This window comes from Pristiophorus japonicus, chromosome 6 (assembly GCF_044704955.1).
Source record: "Pristiophorus japonicus isolate sPriJap1 chromosome 6, sPriJap1.hap1, whole genome shotgun sequence".
Lineage (NCBI taxonomy): Eukaryota > Metazoa > Chordata > Chondrichthyes > Pristiophoridae > Pristiophorus > Pristiophorus japonicus.
Genome location: NC_091982.1, coordinates 214,952,099 through 214,977,228, shown reverse-complemented (window position 1 = coordinate 214,977,228; position 25,130 = coordinate 214,952,099). Strand labels below are relative to the sequence as shown.

At 44.5% G+C, this 25,130-nt stretch overlaps 1 protein-coding gene across 1 annotated transcript in view; it reads left to right on the top strand.

Moving 5' to 3' along the window:
- gucy1b2 (guanylate cyclase 1, soluble, beta 2) overlaps positions 1-25,130 on the top strand; it is an 85,098-nt gene that overhangs the window by 32,638 nt on the left and 27,330 nt on the right. Inside the window, exons 3-6 of the mRNA XM_070884079.1 lie at positions 4,756-4,807; positions 5,132-5,205; positions 6,830-6,924; positions 18,356-18,516. Of these exons, the coding sequence (XP_070740180.1) occupies positions 4,756-4,807; positions 5,132-5,205; positions 6,830-6,924; positions 18,356-18,516 (382 nt within the window). The remainder of the gene's footprint in view (positions 1-4,755; positions 4,808-5,131; positions 5,206-6,829; positions 6,925-18,355; positions 18,517-25,130) is intronic.

The window sequence follows — 25,130 nt, the reverse complement described above, 5'->3', positions numbered from 1 at the left end:
ATATCAATGATCTGAATGAGGGACCAAATGTAATATATCCAAGTTTACTGATGATACAAAGCAAGTTGGGAATGTAAGTTGTCAGGAGGATGCAAAGAGATTTCAAGGGGATATATACAGGCTAAGTGAGTGGGCAAGAACATGGCAAAAGGAATATAATGTGGAGTTATTCACTTTCTTAGGAAAAATAGAAAAGCAGAGTATTTTTTTTTTTAAATGGTGAGAGATTGGGAAATGTTATTGTTCAGAGGGACCTGGGAGTCCTTGTACACAAATCACTGAATGTCAACATGCAGGTACAGCAAGCAGTTAAGACAGCAAATGGTATGTTGGCCTTTATTGCAAGAGGATTTAAGTACAAGAGTAAAGCTGTCTTACTGCAATTATATAGGGCCCTGATGAGACCATACCTGGAGTATTGTGTACAGTTTTGGTTTCCTTACCTAAGGAAGGATATATCTGCCATTGAGGGAGTGCAACAAAGGTTCACCAGACTGATTCCTGGGATCGGGGGATTGTCCTATGAGGAGAGATTAGGCCTACATTCTCTAGCATTTAGAGGAATGAGAGGTGATCTCCTTCAAACATACAAAATTCTTACAGGGCTTGACAGGAAAGATGCAGGGAGGATGATTCCCCTGGTTGGGGAATCTAAAACCAGTGGTCACAGTATCAGAATAAGGGGTTGGCCATTTAGGACAGAGATGAGGAGAAATTTTTTCACTCAGACGCTGGTGAATCTTTGGAATTCTCTACCCCAGAGGGTTGTGGAAGCTCAGTTATAGATTGTTGGATATTCAGGGAATCAAGGGATATGGGGATAGTGCAGGAAAGTGGAATTGAGGTAGAAGATCAATCATGATTGTATTGAATGGTGGAGCAGGCTTGAGGAGTCAAATGGCCTACTTCTGCTCCTATTTCTTATGTTCTTATGACGTGTGCCTTGTAGATGGTGGAAAATCTTTGGGGAGTCAGGAGGTGAGACACTCGCCACAGAATACCAAACCCTTGACCTGCTCTTGTAGCCACAGTATTTATGTGGCTAGTCCAGTTAAGTTTGTGGTCAATGATGACCCCCAAGATGTTGTTGGTGAGGGATTCGGTGATGGTCATGCCATTGAATATCATGGGGCGGTGGTTCAACTCTTGCTTGCTGGAGATAGATGGCACTTGTGAATTGCGAATGTTACTTGCCAATTATCAGCCTAAGCCTAAATGTCACCCAGGTCTTGCTGCATGCCGGCATGGACTGCTTAATTATCTGAGGAGTTGTGAATGGAACTGAACACCGTGCGTGCAATCATCAGCCATCTTTGGACCTTAGGATGGAGGGAAGGTCATTGATGAAGCAGCTGAAGATGGTTGGGCCAAGGACACTGTCCTGAGGAAGTTCTGCAGTGATGTCCTGGGGCTGAGATGATTGTGGAGGAGCAGAGCAACTTGGACAACAACTTCCTGATTTCTACAATTGCCAGAAGTTGCTGTCTGATTTACCCTGTAATAATGGTGCTGATAGGCTCACTGTTATTCTCACTACAAAATCCAAACTATTGAACTCAATGTCAAATCAGGTATAGAAAGTAAAAAAAGTGTTGCAAAGATGGTTTTAAGTGAGCGAGATAAAAGAGACAGAAAGAAAAAATATTTTAAGTTTTTAATTTTTAAAAATCTCCAATTATAATTAAAATCTGACGGAATGAGAATTCCACGTTTAGTTATGTTTTAGTGCCAGAGATGCTGTTTGGCAGTAATTAATATTAACCACATTATTAAATGGGTACTTAGACTGGAATGGATAAGCTTGAACGTTTTCTGGTGAGTTTAGTTCTTATCTCTGAGGTAAGTACAGGAACTTCATGCCATTCAAAGTATTTAAATGTTGAGCCAGACGGTGAGATTACATTATCACACAGTATTTGAAGGAAGAGGGCTTCTCGGCGGCAGCTTCGTGATTTCTGCATTTAACGGCACATGTGCGGTCATTTGAAGTTGTTTGATTTCCACGTAAATAACAGGCAAGTGCTGTTAGCCTCATTGTTATTTCTATAGCAAAATCCGGCCCATAGGAAATTGCTGTCTGAGTTGCTCATTTCCTCCAGAAACTATGCTACACAGGTATGTTGCTAAGAGACTCAGCAGTGAAATACATGAAAAGCATGAAGTTGCTATACTTACCCATTAGATACCCAGTAAACTCGCCAGAAAAAGTTAGGGCTTCTCTATTCCAGTGTAAATAAATTTTTTTTAATAGCGTGTTAAGTCTTAATTACTGCCAAACAACCTATCTGATACTAAAAATTAACTGTTCCAAGTATGGAATCTAGTCCTTCAAATTTTAATTATTGTTCGAGATTCAAACGCCCGGAATTTGAGGTGGGTAATAACAGTGAATGAAAAGCATTCGCTGTTATTACCCCTTTGAAACTGACCGTAATTTCAGGATGTAGTGCATGCACATCCTAATGTGGAAATCCTGAAGTTACGATCAATCATTCACTGCTCCAACACTTGCAGGTCAGCTATTCGCCATGTGAGAGCCCCAATCTTTGTTTTGCTCTCTATAATATTTTTTTAAAGTTAGAATAAAAGCACTTCTTCACTTACGGTTTCCTTGTCTGTGAGAATTCTGCATTGCGATTGGCTGCTTAGACAGCTTGTTAGCGTCACAGCAGATTGCACTATGGAATTCCCACTAAACTCATCATCATCATCATAGACAGTCCCTTGGAATCGAGGAAGACTTGCTTCCACTCTTAAAATGAGTCCTTAGGTGGCTGAACAGTTCAATATGAGAGTTACAGTCCCTGTTACAGGTGGGACAGATAGTTGTTGAGGGAAAGGATGGGTGGGACAGGTTTGCCACACGCTCTTTCCGCTGCCTGCGCTTGATTTCTGCATGCTCTCGCGATGAGACACGAGGTTCTCAGCGCCCTCCCGGATGCACTTCCTCCACTTAGGGAAATCTTTGGCCAGGGACTCCCAGGTGTCAGTGGGGATGTTGCACTTTTTCAGGGAGCTCTAGGGTGTCCTTGTAACGATTCCTCTGCCCACCTTTGGCTCATTTGCCATGAAGGAGTTCTGAGTAGAGCGCTTGCTTTGGGAATCTCGCATCTGGCAAGCGAACGATGTGGTCTGCACAGTGGAGCTGATCAAGTGTGGTCAGTGCTTCAATGCTGGAGATGTTGGCCTGGTCAAGGACGCTAATGCTGGTGCCTCTGTCCTCCCAGGGGATTTGTAGAATCTTGCGGAGGCATCGTTGGTGGTATTTCTCCAGCGACTTGAGGTGTCTACTGTACATGGTCCAAGTCTCTGAGCCATACAGGAGGGCAGGTATTACTGCAGCCCTGTAGACCATGAGCTTTGACAAAGAAAGGCCTTTGAGACTGTCAACCGCGAAGGTCTATGGAGCATCCTCCTCCGTTTCGGATGCCCCCAAAAGTTCGTCACCATCCTCCGCCTGCTCCACGACGACATGCAGGCCGTGATCCTTACCAACATCCACAACAGACACAATCCACGTCCGGACCGGGGTCAAACTGGGCTGCGTCATCATCCACTAAACTACACTGATCTCAATTGCATGCCGAAAAAGGAAAATTTCTTGCCACAGAGATCGTGAGATCTTTGTGGGCAGCTTTGTTCAAGGCCAATGGTGAACACGTTTGCTTTGCCTCTGACTGCAAATTCCAGGCCAATAAAAATAAAAAAATTAAATACAATTTTTAAAACTTTATCTTTCTGTCTCTTTTATCCCTCCTTCTTAATCCCATCTTTCTTTCCCTTTCGCTTTCTGTACCTGATTTGACAATAAATTCAATATTCTAACGGATACTCCCTGGTTCAGACTCTGTTGCTCATTAACTATTCTTCAATCCGATTGGTTAAGGAGATACACAATTACTTGCTCTGTTCACACGGGTCCCAGACGCTCTGTAGAGGGCGCCGCGAACTTCCAGTGCAAAAGCCCATAGAAACTCTATGAGCAAGTGCAAGTGTAATGCACGGCGACCGCAAAATCCGGTCGAGTGTATCTGTCAACGCTTGTCGGGTCGGTTATCTCCGAAGGACGGCTGCTGGAAACGGTTATGTATTGCACCAGAAATTACACTTGCGATGTGACTTTTAAGCGAAGAAGTTAGCGTGTCGATAAGGAATGCTTCTTTGTCCTATAATTTACTAACTGGATATCGGACTCAAGTCCCAGTCCTTTGATTGAAGATGGTAAGTGTTTGTAATGAGAAGTAAATTGAGAGCCCATTCATTTCATTAGGGCCATAATGGTCCGGAGCAATAATTCGCGCGTTTATTATCAACCATTGATGGGGCGGCTGTTACTCATCGTGCTTTTTGTTCGCACGATAAGAAGTGTTGTATGTGCTGCTGTTATGAATATACTTCAGCGACCTTGATAATATGCGGGGAAAGTGGTTGTTATTCGAAGTGTGTTAGAGCGACTGCAAGTATATAGGTCAAACCGCATCATTTTGTGTGCCATACATTACATTAGTTTTTGGGTCATATGCTCGACAGTGTAATGGTGCAGTATTTAGTGGAAATATTTACACATACATCGCAGGCGGAATGTCCCGGCAGTCATACGAGGTGCTATGAATGTAAATTATGCACCCCAATTGTGTCCCAGAACCAAATTTAAACAAATACTCGATACGTGTTTGAAAGCGCAGCATAAAAATGGCGAGCAGAGCCCGCTTAAGGAAAAATAAATTGAATATTAATTTCCTGGGGGGCAAAAAGCCTATGGTGCAAGATTGTATTGAAGGACGCAAATGTCAGTTTGAATACAATTGCAACTACAAACAGTAGAAATATGCGACACGTACATATAATTCCACGTTACATGGCCCCAGGGCGTTTCAGCATTTTCACAAAGGCAAATAGCACACTCGGTGAGTCAAGAGATTCAAATCTGAATATATTTGACAATAGGGCGATGGAATGTTGACTAAGCTAAAATATACCTTTTTAAACAGGGGTTATGGGTATGTGGCTTCATTTATACGCTGAAAATGCTGCATTGGGCATGATAATCTTAACCAATGAAAAATGTAAACAGAACTTATAAGACTAGGATGTAAGCTACGATTTGACTGATCTATGCTTTCTTTTGTAGTATGGATTTATTAACACTTGTTTGAAGTCTTTGGTCATAGAAAAATTCGGAGAAGAAACATGGGAGAAATTGAGGTAATTTCTGATTTTTCTCCTAAGCTAATCATATATTCCCTTCATACCAAAAACAACAAAGTGATCCGAGTACTAGTCTTGCTGTCCGTACACTTGTAAATGATAATGGAAATAAACAATTACTCCGTTCTCTCGGCGGGCATCAGGGCACTCGATCCCTTCGACATGTACATTCGAGTCATACCAGTGATTCTTTTAGATATAACTTTACGTTTATAGTAGTTTAAAATAAAATAGCAATCCACGCAAATAGAATCAATGAAAACATTATTTCTTCGCCAGATTTGTTTATGGTTTATGCGTATATACTTAGAATTTGCAGGTACAGGGAATTCCTTAAGATCAGAGCTGGACATTTACAAACACATCGCTGGAATCGATTAGAATCTGAATAATAAATTAAGCCTCGAGGTTATTATTTTTGCTTACACTTAATAGATCCTATGGATGCTTTCTCTTAGTTCAAACATCGAGCACTCGTTACCCTAGTGCTACCGCATATGTCTTCAAAATAAATCTAAATTGTTCACTAGGTCATCATCTTAACATAAATGATATATCTCAATTTGATGTGCCGTGATTTATAAGTTAAGGTAAATCTGATCTTTAATTTTTTTTAGCTAACGCGTGTCCTTAAAGGCGCATGCAGCTGTGAATAACTATAGTTGAATGACATGTAATCACTGCGGCAGCCTATATTTGCCGGTCCTGCCTGTAGCAGTGGTTGACGAGGTTGGAGTTTAAATTTCCAGCAGGCGGCGCGCTTCAGTGACTTTGCAGCTGTGAGATTGAGGGTAACTGGTGTCGCATTTACACAGGATTACATAAGATATACTGCACAGAAACTGGCCATTCGGCCCAACCAGTCCATGCCGGGTTTATGTCCATTCGAGCCTCCTCCCGTCTATCAGCATAACTCTCTATTTCCTTTTCTCAACATCATCATAGGCGGTCCCTCTAACGAGGATGACTTGCTTCCACATGAGTTCACAGATGTTTCAATGAAGGACCTGATGTTCCAGTCCTGAACTCCAATTGAAGGGGTAGAAGATGCCGGTGCGTGGATTTTTTTTAACATGTGGTGACCGTTGCACATCAGCCACCACACGGGCTTGACAGAGCTAGGCCTTTATCCAGTGGCAAGGGTTAACCAGGACGACTGGAGACCTGCTCTGCTGCACGGACCTAGTGCACACACATATCGCGGTGTGGGCTGGCCTGTTCTGCCCCTGGGCCCTCAGCTCTTCTGGGCCCCGTACCCTCATTTGCCACACCTCCGCCATGATCTCTCGCCGCTCCTCCGCCACAAACTAGCCACTCCTTAAATGCATCTTTACAATTTGTTTTAACCACTCCCAGTGGTAACGAGTTCCACATTCTCACCATTTTCTGGTTAAAGAAGTTTCTTCTGAATTCCCTATTGGATTTCTTGGTGACTATCTTAGCCTTTAGTTATGCTTTTCCCCACTTTCAAAACCTCATAATTTTAAAGACCTCTCAACTTTTAAAATACAAAAAGAGTTGTGGTATATTTATCTGTCTTAATAAGTATTTATAGGGGCCCTAATAATTAGGGAATTAAAGCAATGGTTATTATTTTGAAACTAATTACATTTTTCAATAGAATCGCAGCTGGAGTCCCAGACACTTTTATGACATTTAAAGTATATTCGGATGATAATACAATGCGACTGGTAGAAGAAACTTGCAAATTGTTAGGTAGGTTGCATATTATTATTACAACTATTAATACACTGCATTTCTAACTTCACAGTATTGCATTTAAATGAATACTCAAACTACCCCACCATGAGTAGAGTTTTCTCCCAAGTTAGAAACTTAAATGTCGAGAGCATACAGAGAGGAGAATGCTTGCTCTCTAACATTTAAAGTGAGGTAATATGGGTTTGAAAAGTACCCAGGAGTTCCAGCGGATCCCACAAGCACTTTGGATACCTAATTTGACACAGCAATGGATTAATGAGGAGAGACTGGATCGACTGAGCCTGTATTCACTGGAGTTTAGAAGAATGAGAGGGGATCTCATAGAAACAAATAAAATTCTGACAGGTGTGGACAGGTTAGATACAAGAAGGTTCCCGATGTTGGGGAAGTCCAGAACTAGGGGTCACAGTCTAAGGATAAGGGGTAAGCCATTTAGGACTGATGAGGAGAAACGTCTTCAACCAGAGAAACCTGTGGAATTCTCTTCCGCAGAGAGTTTTTGATGCCAGTTTGTTAGATATCTTCAAGAGGGAGTTAGATATGGCCCTTAAGGCTAAAGGGATCAAGGGATATGGAGAGAAAGCAGGAAAGTGGTACTGAGGTGAATGATCAGCCATGATCTTATTGAATGGTGGTGCAGGCTCGAAGGGCCGAATGGCCTACTCCTGCACCTAATTTCTATGTTTCTATGTTTCTAATACCCTATGCAATTTCAAACTGAAGCAGTGAGAATACCTCCTTTGGAGAGATACTAAACTTTGCTCCAGGCTGAGGTTGGGCTTCGCTTTGATTTACACTGTTAAACTTAGAGTGCAAATGGCTATAATTTTCTCTCAAATTATCGGTGAGGTTGATGGTGCTCACCATTATTTATGTGTCAATGGTACAGCAGCTTCATGCAAGAGCAGAGCGTTGTTAAATGTGGAAATCCAAAAGTTTGTGTCCGAGATGTGTCGCTTCCACATTAGCTTCGCAGAAACAGCATCTCGCTTCTCTGGCTCACAGTTGAAAAGCATTGAACGACGTGAAGTTGCTGTATTTGCATTGTAGATGTGAACTAAACTTATCACAGAATGTTAAATCGTGCACATTTCAGTCTAAGTATGCTTTTAATGATATAAGTGTTAATCATTGCCAAATAACCTTGCTAGCGATGAAAATTATCTATTACAAGTGTGGCTTCTCATTCTTTTAGGTTTGAATTGTTGTTGTAGATTTTAAAATGTAACATTTAAAATTAACTTTTTAAAAACTTTTCCTTTGTCTCTTTTTCTCTCTCTCTTAATTCAATCTTTCTTTCCTTTGCTTTATTTTTCTTTTTGTACCTGGATTGACATTGAATTCACCAGTCTAACTTATACTTCCTTCTTAGTCCTTGTACTGTTAATTTCACAGGGGGGGCGCCATGCTCTTGGGTTGGGGGTTGGGCTGTTTGGTGCTGGGATTGGGAGAGACTTCTTCACTCGGGGAGTTGTTGGCCTGTGGGGCTCCCTGCTGCGGAGAGTTGTTGATGCCAGTTCATTGGATGTGTTCGGGAGGGAGTTGGATGTGGTCCTTGCGGTCGGGGGGTGTGGGGGGGGGGGGGTGCTGGGGTGGGTGATCAGCCATGATCTTGTTGAATGGTGGTGCAGGCTCGAAGGGCCGAATGGCCTACTTCTGCACCTATTTTCTATGTTTCTATGTTTCAATCCGATTGGTTAAGGAGATATATAATTGCTTGTCCTGTTCATTCAGGACCCAGATGCGCAGTTTCCATCACTGTGACGTTATCAACTTGCATTTTCAGCAATCTGTCATGCCAAAATTTCTTGGGCTGGATTTTCGGCTTTTAGCGTTTTCGCACATTTCCGGGCGCAAATTGCGACAAAATCAAAAAGTTAGTGCCGGGTTAGCGTTAGTGCCAGGTTAGCGTAGTGCCAGAGCGCGCAACTTTCACCAAATGAATCTTCACGAACAGCATTAACGCTAACTCCGGCATTGCACCACACAATTTGTGCGGCGGAGCTGAATCTTCTGGCATTTAAAAAAAAATCAAAAAAAAAAAAAAAAATCGCTTGTTCTATGCATGCACAAATTTTTAATTAAAAATGTTTTTTTCTCTTCCTGCGCTTCTGGTCTGCTGTCCAATCGCAAACGCAAATGCAGGGCACGGCCGCGCACATGCGTAGTACACCCGGGGCTGAATCAGCTATTTTAAAATTGGATTTTAATCATGGAGGACGAGGAATCGAGACAGCGTGCCAGGCGATTTAGTCAGGAGGCTAACAAAGCTCTAGTGGGGGCTATGGAGAGAAGATGGCAGGAGTTACATCAGAGGGGTGGATCTATACCCCTGTCCATTTTAAATCTCATATGGAGGGAAATCGCTGAGGAGGTCTCTGCCTCAGACACAGTGGTCAGGAGTGGCAAACAGTGCTGAAAAAAGCTCAATGATTTTTCGAGGGTCGCTTGAGTGAGTACAATTTTTATTCATGCATTCCTTCATTACTTCAAGTATAAATCTGACACTATTTGTCTCATGCTTTTGGTGTCTGTCGGTAGTCTGTGGGTGTTATCATGCTGTTGCTGTCTTTCAGCACTCTGGGTTGCCTCCTAAAATGCATGACGCATAGATAGGCATAGTTTAGCACCCTATTTGCCATGAATGATCTTTACACATTATTAAGATTGTTTTCTGAGATCTCACAAGATGTCTCCGCACTTCGATGTCCTCCTGATGAACCACATGCAATTTCAAAGGACATTAAACAGAGGACTGTATTATATTCAGACAGTATGGTATAAGTGCTATGTGTACCACAAGAGCAGAGGGACCCTGTTGTAACCATCCCCATTTTAATCTTTGCAGGCAAAGAATTCCCATAATCGGTGGGAACAGGTGAGGACAGGCGGCGGTCCGCTTCAGACACTGCCTCTCACCGTCATCGAGGAGAGAGTGGCAGGCCTCATCGGTGTCTCAGGTCGGGCAACTGCCACTGGGAGCGCTGACCCCTGCTTGGAAACTGAGGGTACGTCCTGCACACTCCCTGGGCTGGGTTGAGACAATGTCATGCAGTGTCTGTGGACTAGATATAATGGAGTAGCGGCGGTCCTTCAAATAAGCCTGTGCTATGCGACTTTCCACATGTCACCCTGCCCCCTTCCCTGCTGCTAACCACTCATTTGTTGCTTTCTACTTTCAGATGACCAGCCACAACCACAGCATCCCTCAAGGCAACACTCCATGTCAGGTCATCATGTGGAGGAAGAGGAAGAAGAAGAGGACGAGTTTTCAGATCAGCCGACTCCGGGGCAGATGCAATCCACCTCTCTTTTACCACCGGCACTCACTCGTCTGAGGACAATGATGTAACTTTCTTGGGATTCGACAACGCTGAGGCTCCTGAAACTAGTGGTATGCATCAACACATTTCTGGGGTCGAATCCCGTATGCCATCTCTCTCACGGGTGAGTCAGCAAAGTAGGTCTGCTGACAGGCAGGCAGACGTGGAACTGGACATGGTGGGAATGTCCAGGGAGAGCATACAGCTCACCCGTCAGCTCCTTGATGTCTTTTATAGGATTCCTGCGACTATCGAGACTCTCACTGCGACCATTACGGAGGTAGGTTTGCAGATTGTCGGTGCGAGCTGTGAAACCTGCGAGGCCATCAGTGCCCACGAGGCTGGTGGCCTCCAGCAGTGACACTGGAGTCCCGGAGAGTGTGGCGCGAAGCCTTGTGGCATATGGTGCATCAGAGGCACAAGCTCAGCTTCAGCTTGGGCAGGTGATGTAGTCCATAAACCCTTCCGCCATACTCTGAGTTCCCCACTGGCACACCCAAACCCAAACCACCTGTGACTGTCGACGCCGATGAAGAGGCTCGCTTGTCAGAAGCCGGACCTTCCGTGCCACGATCTGGTCCAGTGTGTCCCCAGACAGTGTCGCTGTTGTCTTCCCCCCACCCCACCCACCCGCCCCCCCCCCCCCCAACACAGCAGCGCTCTGACAACATTGCTGTATGCTGTCTTGGTACCACTTGGGTTAGGAGCAGCAGGCAAGGGAGGGGGATAAGGACAAGTGGGGGAAAAGCCGGTGGTAAAAGATAGTGGGGCAGGGGTTGCTGCATTTATGTTGTTGATGCTGAATGCATCCTATGTTTTATGTTTTATTATTATGTGCTGATTTATCTTGTTCATAATGTTGTTGAATTATCACACTGCTGGATGCAGCTAATTTATGTTATTTTATTAAAGTTTACAAAGTTTAATAAATTCTTTTGTTCACCTTAACCATTCCTCTGTAGTGTCTCATTTGCAGAATAAGAGGGGGAATAGTCAACATGGTGGGATACAGTGGCCAGGCAACGGTCAAACATGCCATTTATTCTTCAAGAAAAGTGTTCAATTATTAGCTGCTGACGTAAAGCTTTTGCAGCGTTGAAATTTTCACGATGCCTTTCCTGTGGTTGTGGTGGGGGTGGTGGTGGCCTGAGATGGTCCTGCAATCCCCATTGGCAAATCCTGTCCCCTCATGATGGTTAAGTTGTGCAGCATGCAGCACACCACAATGAACTCAGACACCTGCTAGGGGGAGTATTACAGGCAGCCTCCAGAGTGATCCAAGCATCGGAAGTGCTGCTTGAGCACTCCAATTCTCTGATTAACGATGTTGCATGTGGCTGCATGGCTCTTATTATAGCAATGCTCGGCTTCTGTCTGAGGGTTCCAGAGGGGGGTCATGAGCCAGGTGGCGAGGCCGTAACCTTTGTCCCCTTGTGGTTGATGCTGGAACATGTATGAGACACTGCTGTCATGCAAGGGAAAGCATCATGAATGCTCCCTAGATATTGGGCATTGACTGTCGTGATGTGCTGAGTATGGTCGCAGACGATCTGTACTTTCATGGAGTGGAATCCATTTCAGTTACTGTAAAGGTGCTTGCAGGGCGATGTGCATACAGGTAAGGGCATCCTGAACCTTGGGGAAGCCAGCAAATTGTCCAAAGTCCACAGCCCTGAGTATGAAGAGCTGAAAAAAAGGTTAATAAATATTTTTTTAATGTTTTCTTTACAGCAGCTTACCTGGATGGGGTCCCCTGAAGGTGTTGCGATGTATTTTTTTGATGATTTTCGTTTTCAGGTCTTCGAACCTCCGTGGGCCCGACTCCATCCTCAGCAGCACTTCCAAAAATAGGTGGTCACAGAGGTATGCCAGCTCATACCGGCAGACCTACAGCCTACCAGTGGCAACAGGACTGCACTGCCTGTCGAAGTGAAGGTGACTGTGGCCTCCTTGGGAAGTTTATGAAGTCCATCCTGCATGCGTACAGTGCAGTAGTCACCTGGCGAATGCAGCAATGTGTAGCATGCTGCGAGATGGAGCATATATCCCCCGCAGATTCCTGAAAGGAGCCAGAGGCATAGAAGGCAAGTGCCACAGTCACCTTCACCTCGACAGGCAGTGCAGTCCTGTTGCCACTGGTAGGCTGTAGGTCTGCCGGCATACCTCTGTGACCACCTCTTTTTGGAAGTGCTGCTGAGGATGGAGTCGGGCCCACGGAGGTTCGAAGATCTGAAAAGGAAAATCATAAAAAAAAACATCGCAACACCTTCAGGGGACCCCATCCAGGTAAGCTGCTGTAAAGAAAACATTAAAAAAACATTTACTAACATTTTTTTTCAGCTCTTCATACTCACCATAGGAGATCGAACAGCCTCCAACCAGTGGTCCTTCCCCATTCTGGCACCAACTCACGCTGACTCCCGCCCGCACCAATATGGCATCTCGGCGAGTGGGAGGTTCGTTGCATCACTCGGCTGTCCGCTGACGTCAGCGAGCAGTTCCTGGCGGTTAAGAACATAAAAGGACATAAGAAATAGGAGCAGGAGTAGGCCATACGGCCCCTCGAGCCTGCTCCGCCATTTAATACAATCATAGCTGATCCGATCATGGACTTAGGTCCACTTCCCTGCCCGCTCCTCATAACCCCTTAATCCCTTATCGGCTATGTTATGTATATAAATCCGTAATTACCATGTCTAACCACCAGAGGGCTTATCCCCTGGAGTTCCAAGGGATCCCACAATCCCTTGGGAATACCTGTATATAAGGAAGCCTCACAGGCTGGAGAGGCACTCTGAGATCTGTAATAAAAGGACTATGGTCACACTTACTTTGAGCTTACAGTATCTAGTCTGACTCCTTATCCAAGACATAACTGGCGACGAGATACAGATGACGAACCCTAATGCAACAATGCAGAGAACTGTGGGCATCCTGGAGAAGGTTTCGGAGGGAGATGATTGGGAAACCTTCGTGGAGCGACTTGACCAATACTTCGTGGCCAACGAGCTGGAAGGAAAAGAGAACGCTGCCATATGAAGGGCAATCCTCCTCACCATTTGCGGGGCACGTATGGCCTCATGAAAAACCTGCTCGCTCCAGCAAAACCCACAGACAAGTCATACGATGAGTTGTGCACACTGGTCCGGGAGCATTTAAACCCAAAGGAATGCGTTCTGATGGCGAGGTATCGGTTCTACATGTACAAGAGGTCTGAAGGCCAGGAAGTGGCGAGCTACGTTGCCAAGCTAAGGCACCTTGCAGGACATTGCGAATTTGAAGGACACTTGGAGCATATGCTCAGGGACTTCTTTGTACTTGGCATTGGCCATGAAGCAATACTTCACAAACTTATGACTGTAGAGACCCCAAACTTGAGTAAAGCCATAGCGATAGCCCAGGCGTTTATCTCCACCAGTGACAATACCAAACAAATTTCCCAGCACACGAGTGCTGCTACAAGTATTGTGAACAAAGTAATGTTGTTTTCAAATCGAAATGTACATGGCAGGACTTACACACCTGTAGCTGTACGTCCGTAAATGACTCCGGGTGATAAATACAAGGCAATTAACACCTTGTTGGCACTGCGGGGGTGATCATCGATTCCATTCATGCCACTTCAAAGGATACATTTGCAAGGGCTGTGGAACAATGGGACACCTCCAACGTATGTGCAGGCGAGCTGCAAACCCTGCTAATCCTGCAAACCACCATGTTGCAGAGGAGGACAGATCCACGGTGGATCATGATGAACCAGAGCCTCAGGCTGAGGAGACAGAGGTATATGGGGTGCACACATTTACCACAAAGTGTCCCCCGATAATGCTGAAGGTTGAATTTAATGGACTCCCAGTGTCCATGGAGCTGGACACGGGCGCAAACCAGTCCATAATGAGTAAAAAGACTTTCGATAAGTTGTGGTGCAACAAAGCTTCAAGGCCATTCCTGACTCCCATTCGTATCAAACTCAGAACGTACACAAAAGGAACTGATTCCCGTAATTGGCAGTGCTACCGTAAAGGTCTCCTATTATGGAGCGGTGCATGATTTACCACTCTGGGTGGTACCGGGCGATGGCCCCACGCTGTTCGGCAGGAGCTGACTGGGAAAGAAACGCTGGAACTGGGACGAATCCGAGCGCTTTCGTCCGTCGACGACACATCATGTGCCAGGTCCTAAGCAAGTTCCCCTCGCTGTTTGAACCAGGCATCGGGTAGTTCCAAGGAGCAAAAGTGCAGATCCATTTAATTCCGGGGGCGCGACCCATCAATCACAAGGCAAGAGCGGTACCTTACACGATAAGAGCGAGGGTGGAGAGCGAGCTGGACAGGCTGCAACGAGAGGGCATTATTTCACCGATCGAACTCAATGAATGGGCCAGTCTGATTGTTCCAGTACTCAAGGGAGACGGCACCATCAGAATCTGTGGTGATTACAAAGTAACTATCAATCGTTTCTCATGCAGGATCAATACCCGCTACCAAAGGCAGAGGACCTATTTGTGACGCTGGCAGGAGGGAAAACGTTCACGAAGCTGAACTTGGCCTCGGCCTACATGACGCAGGAGCTGGAGGAATCTTCGAAAGGCCTCACCTGCATCAACACACACAAAAGTCTTTTAGTTTACAACAGATGCCCATTTGGGATTCGATCGGCCACGGCGATATTCCAGAGGAACATGGAAAGCTTGCTGAAGTCGCTCCCGCGCACCGTGGACTTCCAGAATGACATCTTGGTTACAGGTTGGGACACCATAGAGCTCCGGCTTAATCGTGTGGGGCTCAGGCTAAAACATCGAAGTGCATTTTCCCGGCACCTAAAGTGGAATTCCTGGGGAGAAGAATCACGGCGGATGGCATCAGGCCCACCGATTCGAAGACGGCGATAATCAAAAATGCACAAGACCACAGAACCTGACAGAGCTGCGGTCATTTCTCAGACTCCTGAACTATGTTGGTAACTTCTTACTGGGTCTTAGCACATTGTTAGAACCCCTGCACGCTTTCCTGTGTAAAGAAGATGAATGCGTATGGGGTAAAAGCCAAGAAAATGCCTTTGAGAAAGCTAGGAAGCTGTTATGTTCAAACAAATTGTTTGTGTTATATGATCCATGTAAACGTTTGGTACTACCATGTGATGCGTCGTCGTACGGGGTCGGGTGTGTATTGCAACAAGCTAATGAATTTGGGAAATTGCAACCGATTGCTTATGCATCCAGAAGTCTGTCTAAGGCCAAGAGGGCCTACTGTATGATCGAAAAAGAAGCATTAGTGTGTGTTTATGTGGTAAAGAAAATGCATCACTATCTGTTCGGGCTCAAATTTGAACTGGAAACCGACCATAAGCCACTTATATCTTTCTTTTCTGAAAATAAGAGGATAAATACGAATGCATCGGCCCGCATCCAGAGATGGGCGCTCACGTTGTCCGCATACAACTACGCCATCCGCCGCAGGCCAGGCACAGAAAACTGTGCCTATGCTCTCAGTAAGCTACCATTGCCCATTACCGGGGTGGAGATGGCACAGCCTGCCGATTTAGTTATGGTAATGGAAGCATTCAAGAGTGAGCAACCACCTGGTACTGCCCGACAGCTTAGAACCTGGATGAGCCAGGACCCCTTACTGTCCTTAATAAAAAACTGTGTGCTCCACGGGAGTTGGTCTAGTGTCCTGTTAGAGATGCAGGAAGAAATAAAGCCGTACCAGCGGCGCAAAGATGAAATGTCTATACAGGCAGACTGCCTCCTATGGGGTAATCAGGTAGTTGTGCCAAAAAAGGGCAGGGACACTTTCATTAGTGATCTCCACAGTACCCAGCCAGGCATTGTAATGATGAAAGCGATAGCCAGATCCCATGTGTGGTGGCCCGGTATCGATGCAGACTTAGAGTCCTGTGTCCACAAATGTAATACATGTTCACAGTTAAGCAATGCACCCAGGGAGGCGCCACTAAGTTTATGATCTTGGCCCTCCAAACTGTGTTCTAGGGTTCATGTCGACTATGCAGGCCCATTCTTGGGAAAAATGTTTAGTGGTTGTAGATGCGTACTCCAAGTGGATTGAATGTGTGATAACGTCGGCAAGCATGTCCGCTGCCACCATTGAAAGCCTATGGGCCACATTTGCCACGCACAGCCTGCCTGAAGTCCTTGTAAGTGACAATGGGCTGTGCTTTACCAGTGCCGAATTCAAGGAATTCATGACCCGCAATGGGGTCAAACATGTCACGTCTGCCCCGTTTAAGCCAGCGTCCAACGGTCAGGCAGAATGAGCAGTTCAAACAATCAAGCAGAGCTTGAAAAAGTTAACTAAAGGCTCACTGCAGACTCGCTTATCCCGAGTCCTGCTTCGTTACCGCACAAGACCCCACTCACTCACCGGGGTCCCTCCCACTGAACTGCTCATGAAAAGGGCACTTAAGACAAGGCTCTCGTTAGTTCACCCCGATTTACATGAACAGGTAGAGAGCAGGATACATATCATGATCGTGCAAACGTGTCACGCGAAATTGAAGTAAATTATCCTGTACTTGTGTTGAACTATGGACAAGGTCCCAAGTGGATTGCTGGCACTGTTTTGGCCAAAGAGGGAAGTAGGGTGTTTGTGGTAAAACTCACAAATGGACTCACCTGCAGAAAACACTTGGACCAAACCAAACTCAGATTTACTTACTATCCAGAACAACCCACAATAGACTCTACCTTTTTTGACCCTCCAACACACACACACATAAGTGGCAACCGACCCAGCGGTTGACCATGAAGCAGAACCCATCACTCGCAACAGCCCAGCAAGACTCACCACCCCCAGCAAGACCAGCTGCGTAGCAGCCCAGCGAAGGCCCAAACATCTCACCAACACAAGCATTTGCACCGAGTCGATCAACCAGGGAAAGGAAGGCCCCAGATCAACTCACATTGTAAACAGTTACACGATTGACTGGGAGGTGGTGGTGGGGGGGTAGTGTTGTTATGTATGTAAACCTGTAATTGCCATGTCTAACCACCAGAGGGCTTATCCCCTGGAGTTCCAAGGGATCCCACAATCCCTTGGGAGCACCTGTATATAAGGAGGACTCACAGGCTGGAGAGGCTGTCTGGTATCTGTAATAAAGGACTACGGTTGCACTTACTTTGAGCTTGCAGTATCTAGTCTGACTCCTTTTCCAAAACATAACAAGTTAAGGTTCTCTGCTTCCGCCTGCTCCACACCAAATGGAAAGTGCCACTGGACGCAACTTCAAGAGGAATGTCGGCGGCAGTGGGTAGTAAGGCCATCAACACTGTGCCTCAGAGAGCTGCAGTTATGAGCAATGTTCCCGGTAAGGTCCTGGGGGGTAAGGCATCCTCCCCAAAATTCTGCGACCTCTTAGATTACGTTGAAAATAATCATCAATAAACCTTCTTCCAGCTCGACGCCATATAAATATAGCAGCCAGGATTACTGGCTGACATAGCATAGCCCCCATCTTTTAAAATGTCCTTTAAAACAAACTATAAACTCACATAAACTTCACAATCAAAAGTATGCAGTAACGCAACGTTCTTCTCCCAATGCTTTTAATCACTCACAGCTGCCACTTTCTTTTCCATTTTCAAGATGGTGCCATTAGCATCTGGTGTGCCCCAGATCCGACTGCTTTTTGCTGGCGGGTTCATGGGCGGACGCTAAATCAGGTGACATGCTTGAAAGTTCTGCTCAGGGCACAAGCACATTGATGCATGCCAATTTACATCATCCAAACGGTCAAAACAGTGGGCAGGGGCTAAGTTTTAGCACCGCTGCAAAACCATGTGTGAAAATTCTGCCCGGGCGCAAAATCTTGGTGCGCCTCGTTTCACGCCAAAAAAAATGTTTGCGCCCCGCCCAGGTGCCAAATATCAGCCAAAAATCTTGCCCTAAAAACCTTAATGTACAAGGGTAAGTCTAACAACAGATGCCATTAAATACCCTGTCCTTTTATTTTATTTTCTTTCTCCCTCCCCCCTTTAAGTGCCTATGGTCTTTTCTGCATTAAAGTCATTATATAAATTCAAGTTGTTGCTGAAAGTCTTTTGTTGTTTTATCCTAGTAACATTTCTTTATTGTGACTTCCAGATGTGGGGCCAGATGTGGTGCTGAAACAATTTGGAGTGTATTTTTTTGAGTTTTGCAAAAGATCGGGATATGATCACATGCTCCGTACTCTGGGAGGTAACCTAATGGAGTTCATCGAGAATCTTGATGCATTACACAGTTACCTTTCATTGTCCTATCAGGTAAGTTTAAAAAACTTAACTGGGGTACTTTAGGGTCAGTTGAATACAACAGAAGTTTGTATATTTATTAAATAGACCAATTTACAAATATTTTAACCATCACTTTAATGCTGCTGATTTAACTTTTTGTTTTAAGATAATAAACTCTAGGACTGCATGAATAGATCTATTCGCAAACACAAGTCCTGAACTATTAGTAATGCATGTTGTTATAAATCCAATTTCTATTCCTATATGCAATCAATATTTACTTTACATATTAGGATGCCACACAAAAAGGCATAAATATTGCTTATTCACTGTACTCATAATTGTTACACTACAACCTGCGGTTGGGAAAATGTTGGAGTCCATTATTAAAGAAGCAGTAGTAGGACATTTGGATAAGCAAAATTCGGTCAGGCAGAGTCAGCATGGATTTATGAAGGGGAAGTCATGTTTGACAAATTTACTGGAGTTCTTTGAGGATGTAACAAACAGGGTAGATAAAGGACAACCAGTGGATGTGGTCTATTTGGACTTCCGGAAGGCATTTGACGAGGTGCCACATAAAAGGTTACTGCACAAGATAAAAGTTCATGGAGTTGGGGGTAATATATTAGCATGAATAGAGGTTTGGCTAACTAATAGAGAACAGAGAGTCGGGATAAATGGTTCATTCTCTGGTTGGCAACCAGTAACTAGTGGGTTGCCGCAGGGATCAGTGCTGGGACCCCAACTATTTACAATCTATATTAACGACTTGGAAGAAGGGACTCGTAGCCACGTTTGCTGATGATACAAAGATGGGAGGAAAAGCAATGTGTGAGGAGGTCACAAAAAATCTGAAAAAGGACATAGACAGGCTAAGTGAGTGGGCAAAAATTTGGCAGATGGAATATAATGTTGGAAAGTGTGAGGTCATGCAATTTTGCAGAAAAAAATCAAAGAGCAAGTTATTATTTAAATGGAGAAAGATTGCAAACTGCCGCAGTACAGCGGGACCTGGGGGTACTTGTGCATAAAACACAAAAGGATGGTATGCAGGTACAGCCAATGGTATCTTGGCTTTTATTGCAAAGGGGATGGAGTAAGCAGGGAAGTCTTGCTACAGCTATACAAGGTATTGGTGAGGCCACACCTGGAATACTGCATGCAATTTTGGTTTCCATATTTACGAAAGGATATACTTGCTTTGGAAGCAGTTCAGAGAAGGTTCATTAGGTTGATTCCAGGGATGAGGGGGTTGACTTATGAGGATAGGTTGAGTAGGTTGGGCCTCTGCTCATTGGAATTCAGAAGAATGAGGTGATCTTATCGAAACATATAAAGGTTATGAGGGGACTTGACAAGGTGGATGCAGAGAGGATGTTTCCACTGATGGAGGAGACTTGAACGAGAGGGCATGATCTTAGAATAAGGGGCCGCCCATTTAAAACAGAGATGAGGAGGAATTTCTTCCCTGAGGGTTGTAATTCTGTGGAATTCGCTGCCTCAGAGAGCTGGTGAAGCAGGAACATTGAATAAATTTAAGATAGAAATAGACAGTTTCTTAAATCGATAAGGGACTAAGGGGTTACATAAGAACAGGAGTAGGCCATACGGCCCCTCAAGCCTGCTCCACCATTCAATAAGATCATGGCTGATCTGATCATGGACTCAGCTCCACTTCCCCACCTGCTCCCCATAACCCCTTATCGTTTAAGAAACTGTCTATTTGTCTTAAATGTATTTAATTTTATACTCCATCCCCTTTGCAATAAAGGCCAAGATGCCATTGGCCTTCCTGATCACTTGCTGTACCTGCATGCTATCCTTTTGCATTTCATGCACAAGTACCCCCAGGTCCTGCTGTACTGCGGCAGTTTGCAATCTTTCTCCATTCAAATAATAACTTGTTCTTTGATCTTTTCTGCCAAAGTGCATGACCTCACACTTTCCAACATTATATGCCATCTGCCAAATTTTTGCCCACTCACTTAGACTGTCTATGTCCTTTTGCAGATTTTCTGTGTCCTCCTCACACATTGCTTTTCCTCCCATCTTTGTATCGTCAGCAAACATGGCTACGAGACCCTTCTTCCAAGTCGTTAATATAGATTGTAAATAGTTGAGGTCCCAGCACTGATCCCTGCGGCACCCCAGTAGTTACTGATTGCCAAATAGAGAATGAACCATTTATCCTGACTCTCTGTTAGTTAGCCATTCCTCTATCTATGCTAATATATTACCCCCAACCCCGTGAACTTTTATCCTGTGCAGTAACCTTTTATGTGGCACCTTGTCAAATGCCTTCTGGAAGTCCAAATACACCACATCCAATGGTTCCCCTTTATCCACCCTGTTCGTTACATCCTGAAGAACTCCAGCAAATTTGTCAAACATGACTTCCCTTTCATAAATGCATGCTGACTCCACCTGACCGAATTTTGCTTTTCCAACTGTCCTGCTACTGCTTCTTTAATAATGGACTCCAACAAAAGCAAAATACAGAAAGGAGATGAGTAAAAGTGGAGGGCAGAGAAACCCAAGGCAAAAAACAAAAAGGGCCACTGAATGTAAAGGGGCTGCAGGAGGGGTCAAAACTAAAAATCATGGTTTAAAAACTAGGATGAAAACACTCTACCTAAATGCACGCAGCATTTGAAATAAAGTAAATGAGTTGACTGCATAAATCATTACAAATGTGTATGATCTGGTGGCCATTACAGAAACATGGTTGCAGGTTGGCCAAGACTGGGAATTAAACATACAGGGGTATCTGACGATTCGGAAAGATAGTCAAGAAGGGAAAGGAGGTGGGGTAGCTCGGTTAATAAAGGATGATATCAGGGCAGTTGTGAGAGATGATATTGGCTCGAATGAACAAAATGTTGAATCATTGTGGGTGGAGATTAGAGATAGTAAGGGGAAAAAGTCACTGGTGGGCTTAGTTTATAGGCCCCCAAATAATAACTTCACGGTGGGGCAGGCAATAATCAAGGGAATAATGGAGGCATGTGAAAAAGGAACGGCAGTAGTCATGGGGTTTTTTAACCTACATATCGATTGGTCAAATCAAATCGCATGGGGTAGCCTGGAGGAGGAATTCATAGAATGCATACGGGATTGTTTCTTAGAACAGTATGTTACAGAACCTACAAGGGAGCAAGCTATCTTAGATCTGGTCCTGTGTAATGAGACAGGAAAAATAAACGATCTTCTAGTAAAAGATCCTCTCGGAATGAGTGATCACAGTATGGTTGAATTTGTAATACAGATTGAAGGTGAGGAAGTTGTGTCAGAAACGAGCGTACTATGCTTAAACAAAGGGGACTACAGTGGGATGAGGGCAGAGTTGGCTAAAGTAGATGGGAAACACAGACTAAACGGTGGCACAATTGAGGAACAGTGGAGGACTTTTAAGGAGCTCTTTCATAATGCGCAACAAAAATATATTCCAGTGAAAAGGAAGGGCGGTAAGAGAAGGGATAACCAGCCGTGGATAACCAAGGAAATAAAGGAGAGTATCAAATTAAAGACCAATGTGTATAAGGTGGCCAAGGTTAGTGGGAAACTAGAAGATTGGGAAAATTTTAAACAACAGCAAAGAATGACTAAAAAAGCAATAAAGAAAGGAAAGATAGATTACGAAGGTAAACTTGCGCAAAACATAAAACAGATAGTAAAAGCTTTTACAGATATATAAAATGGAAAAGAGTGACTAAAGTAAATGTTGGTCCCTTCGAAGATGAGAAGGGGGATTTAATAATGGGAAATGTGGAAATGGCTGAGACCTTAAACAATTATTTTGCTTCGGTCTTCACAGTGGAAGACACAAAAACCATGCCAAAAATTGTTAGTCACAGGAATGTGGGAAGGGAGGACCTTGAGACAATCACTATCACTAGGGGGGTAGTGCTGGACAGGCTAATGGGACTGAAGGTAGACAAGTCCCCTGGTCCTGATGAAATGCATCCCAGGGTATTAAAAGAGATGGCGGAAGTTATAGCAGATGCATTCGTTATAATCTACCAAAATTCTTTGGACTCTGGGGAGGCACCAGCGGATTGGAAAGCAGCTAATGTAACGCCTCCGTTTAGAAAAAGGGGCAGACAAAAGGCAGGTAACTATAGGCCGGTTAGTTTAACATCTGTAGTGGGGAAAATGCTTGAAGCTATCATTAAGGATGAAATAGCGGGACAGCTAGATAGGAATAGTGCAATCAAGCAGACGCAGCATGGATTCATGAAGGGAAAATCATGTTTAACTAATTTACTGGAATTCTTTGAGGATATAACGAGCATGGTGGATAGAGGTGTACCGATGGATGTGGTGTATTTAGATTTCCAAAAGGCATTCGATAAGGTGCCACACAAAAGGTTACTGCAGAAGATAGAGGTACGCGGAGTCAGAGGAAATGTATTAGCATGGATAGAGAATTGGCTGGCGAACAGAAAGCAGAGAGTCGGGATAAATGGGTCCTTTTCGGGTTGGAAATCGGTCGGTAGTGGTGTGCCACAGGGAGCGGTGCTGGGACCACAACTGTTTACAATATACATAGATGACCTGGAAGAGGGGACAGAGTGTAATGTAACAAAATTTGCAGATGACACAAAGATTAGTGGGAAAGCGGGTTGTGTAGAGGACAGAGAGAGGCTGCAAAGAGATTTGGATAGGTTAAGTGAATGGGCTAAGATTTGGCAGATGGAATACAATGTTGGAAAGTGTGAGGTCATCCACCATGGGAAAAAAAAACAGTAAAAGGGAATATTATTTGAATGCTGAGAAATTACAACATGCTGAGGTTCAGAGGGACCTGGGTGTCTTTGTGCATGAATCCCAAAAAGTTAGTTTGCAGGTGCAGCAGATAATCAGGAAGGCGAATGGAATGTTGGCCTTCATTGCGAGAGGGATGGAGTACAAAAGCAGGGAGGTCCTGCTGCAGCTGTATAGGGTATTGGTGAGGCCGCACCTGGAGCACTGCGTGCAGTTTTGGTCACCTTACTTAAGGAAGGATATACTGGCTTTGGAGGGGGTACAGAGACGATTCACTAGGCTGATTCTGGAGAGGAGCGGGTTACCTTATGATGATAGATTGAGTAGACAGGGTCTTTACTCGTTGGAGTTCAGAAGGATGAGAGGTGATCTTATAGAAACATTTAAAATCATGAAAGAGATAGACAAGATAGAGGCAGAGAGGTTGTTTCACTGGTAGGGGAGACTGGAACTAGGGGGCACAGCCTCAAAATACGGGGGAGCTAATTTAAAACCGAGTTGAGAAGGAATTTCTTCTCCCAGAGGGTTATGACTCTGGAATTCTCTGCCCAAGGAAGCAGTTGAGGCTAGCTCATTGAATGTATTCAAGTCACAGATAGATAGATTTTTAACCAATAAAGGGAATTAAGGGTTACGGGGAGCGGGCGGGAGCTGAGTCCACGGCCAGATCAGCCATGCTCTTGTTGAATGGCGGAGCAGGCTCGAGGGGCTAGATGACCAACTCCTGTTCCTAATTCTTATGTTCTTATGTTCTTATGTTTCCCAACCACAGATGTTAGGCTAATTGGTCTATAGTTTCCTGCTTTTTGTCTGCCTCCTTTTTTAAATAGGGGTGTTAGATTTGCAGTTTTCCATTCTGCTGGGACCTCCCCAGAATCCAAGGAATTTTGGTAAATTACAACCAATGCATCCACTATCCCTGCCGTTACTTCTCTTAAGACCTTAGGATGCAAGCCATCAGGTCCAGGGGATTTATCTGTCTTTAGTCCCATTATCTTACTGAGTACCACCTCCTTAGGTGATTGTGATTGTGTTCAGTTCCTGCCCACCTATAGCCCCTTGGCTATCCACTGTTGGAATATTGTTAGTATCCTCTACCGTAAAGACTGATACAAAATATTTGTTCAGAGTTTCTGCCATCTCCATGTTCCCCATTACTAATTCCCCAGTCTCGTCCTCTAAGGGACCAACATTTACTTTAGCCACCCTTTTCCTTTTTATATACACCGAAAGAAACTCTTGCTATCTGTTTTTATATTTTGTGCTAGTTTACTTTCATAGTCTATCTTCCCTTTCTTAATCATTTTTTTGGTCATTCTTTGTTGGCTTTTAAAAGCTTCCCAGTATTCTGTCCTCCCACTAGTTTTGGCTACTTCCTATGTGGAGCGGGCGGAGAAGTGGAGCTGAGTCCATGATCAGATCAGCCATGATCTTATTGAATGGCAGAGCAGGCTCCAGGGGCTGCATGGCCTACTCCTGTTCCTATTTCTTATGTTCTTATGTAATCTATTTTGCTCCAGGTATTTGGGGGCGCGCGGTTAGTTGTGTTCCTTGGATGAGAAGGCTCCAAGATGATATGTTGGCCAATCGAAGATTGGAACCAAGTAAACACCCTATTGTAGACTCAACTATTTCATATCTGAGCCAGGTAGGCTCTACATATTCTGGTGCACTGTTGCTGATTAACCAAACAGTGTGGATCATTAATGCGACTTGGAAGGAAAGACCTGCCACTAAGGGGCTGGGATTCTTCACATTTGTCTCCAGATAATCCTTTAATTTAAAACTCCAATGGTTAGGATGATACTGTCTGAACAAACAGTGTGAAGCTTACTAGTGCTCTGTACTGGTGAACTCTATGATTTTAGCTGCTAAAA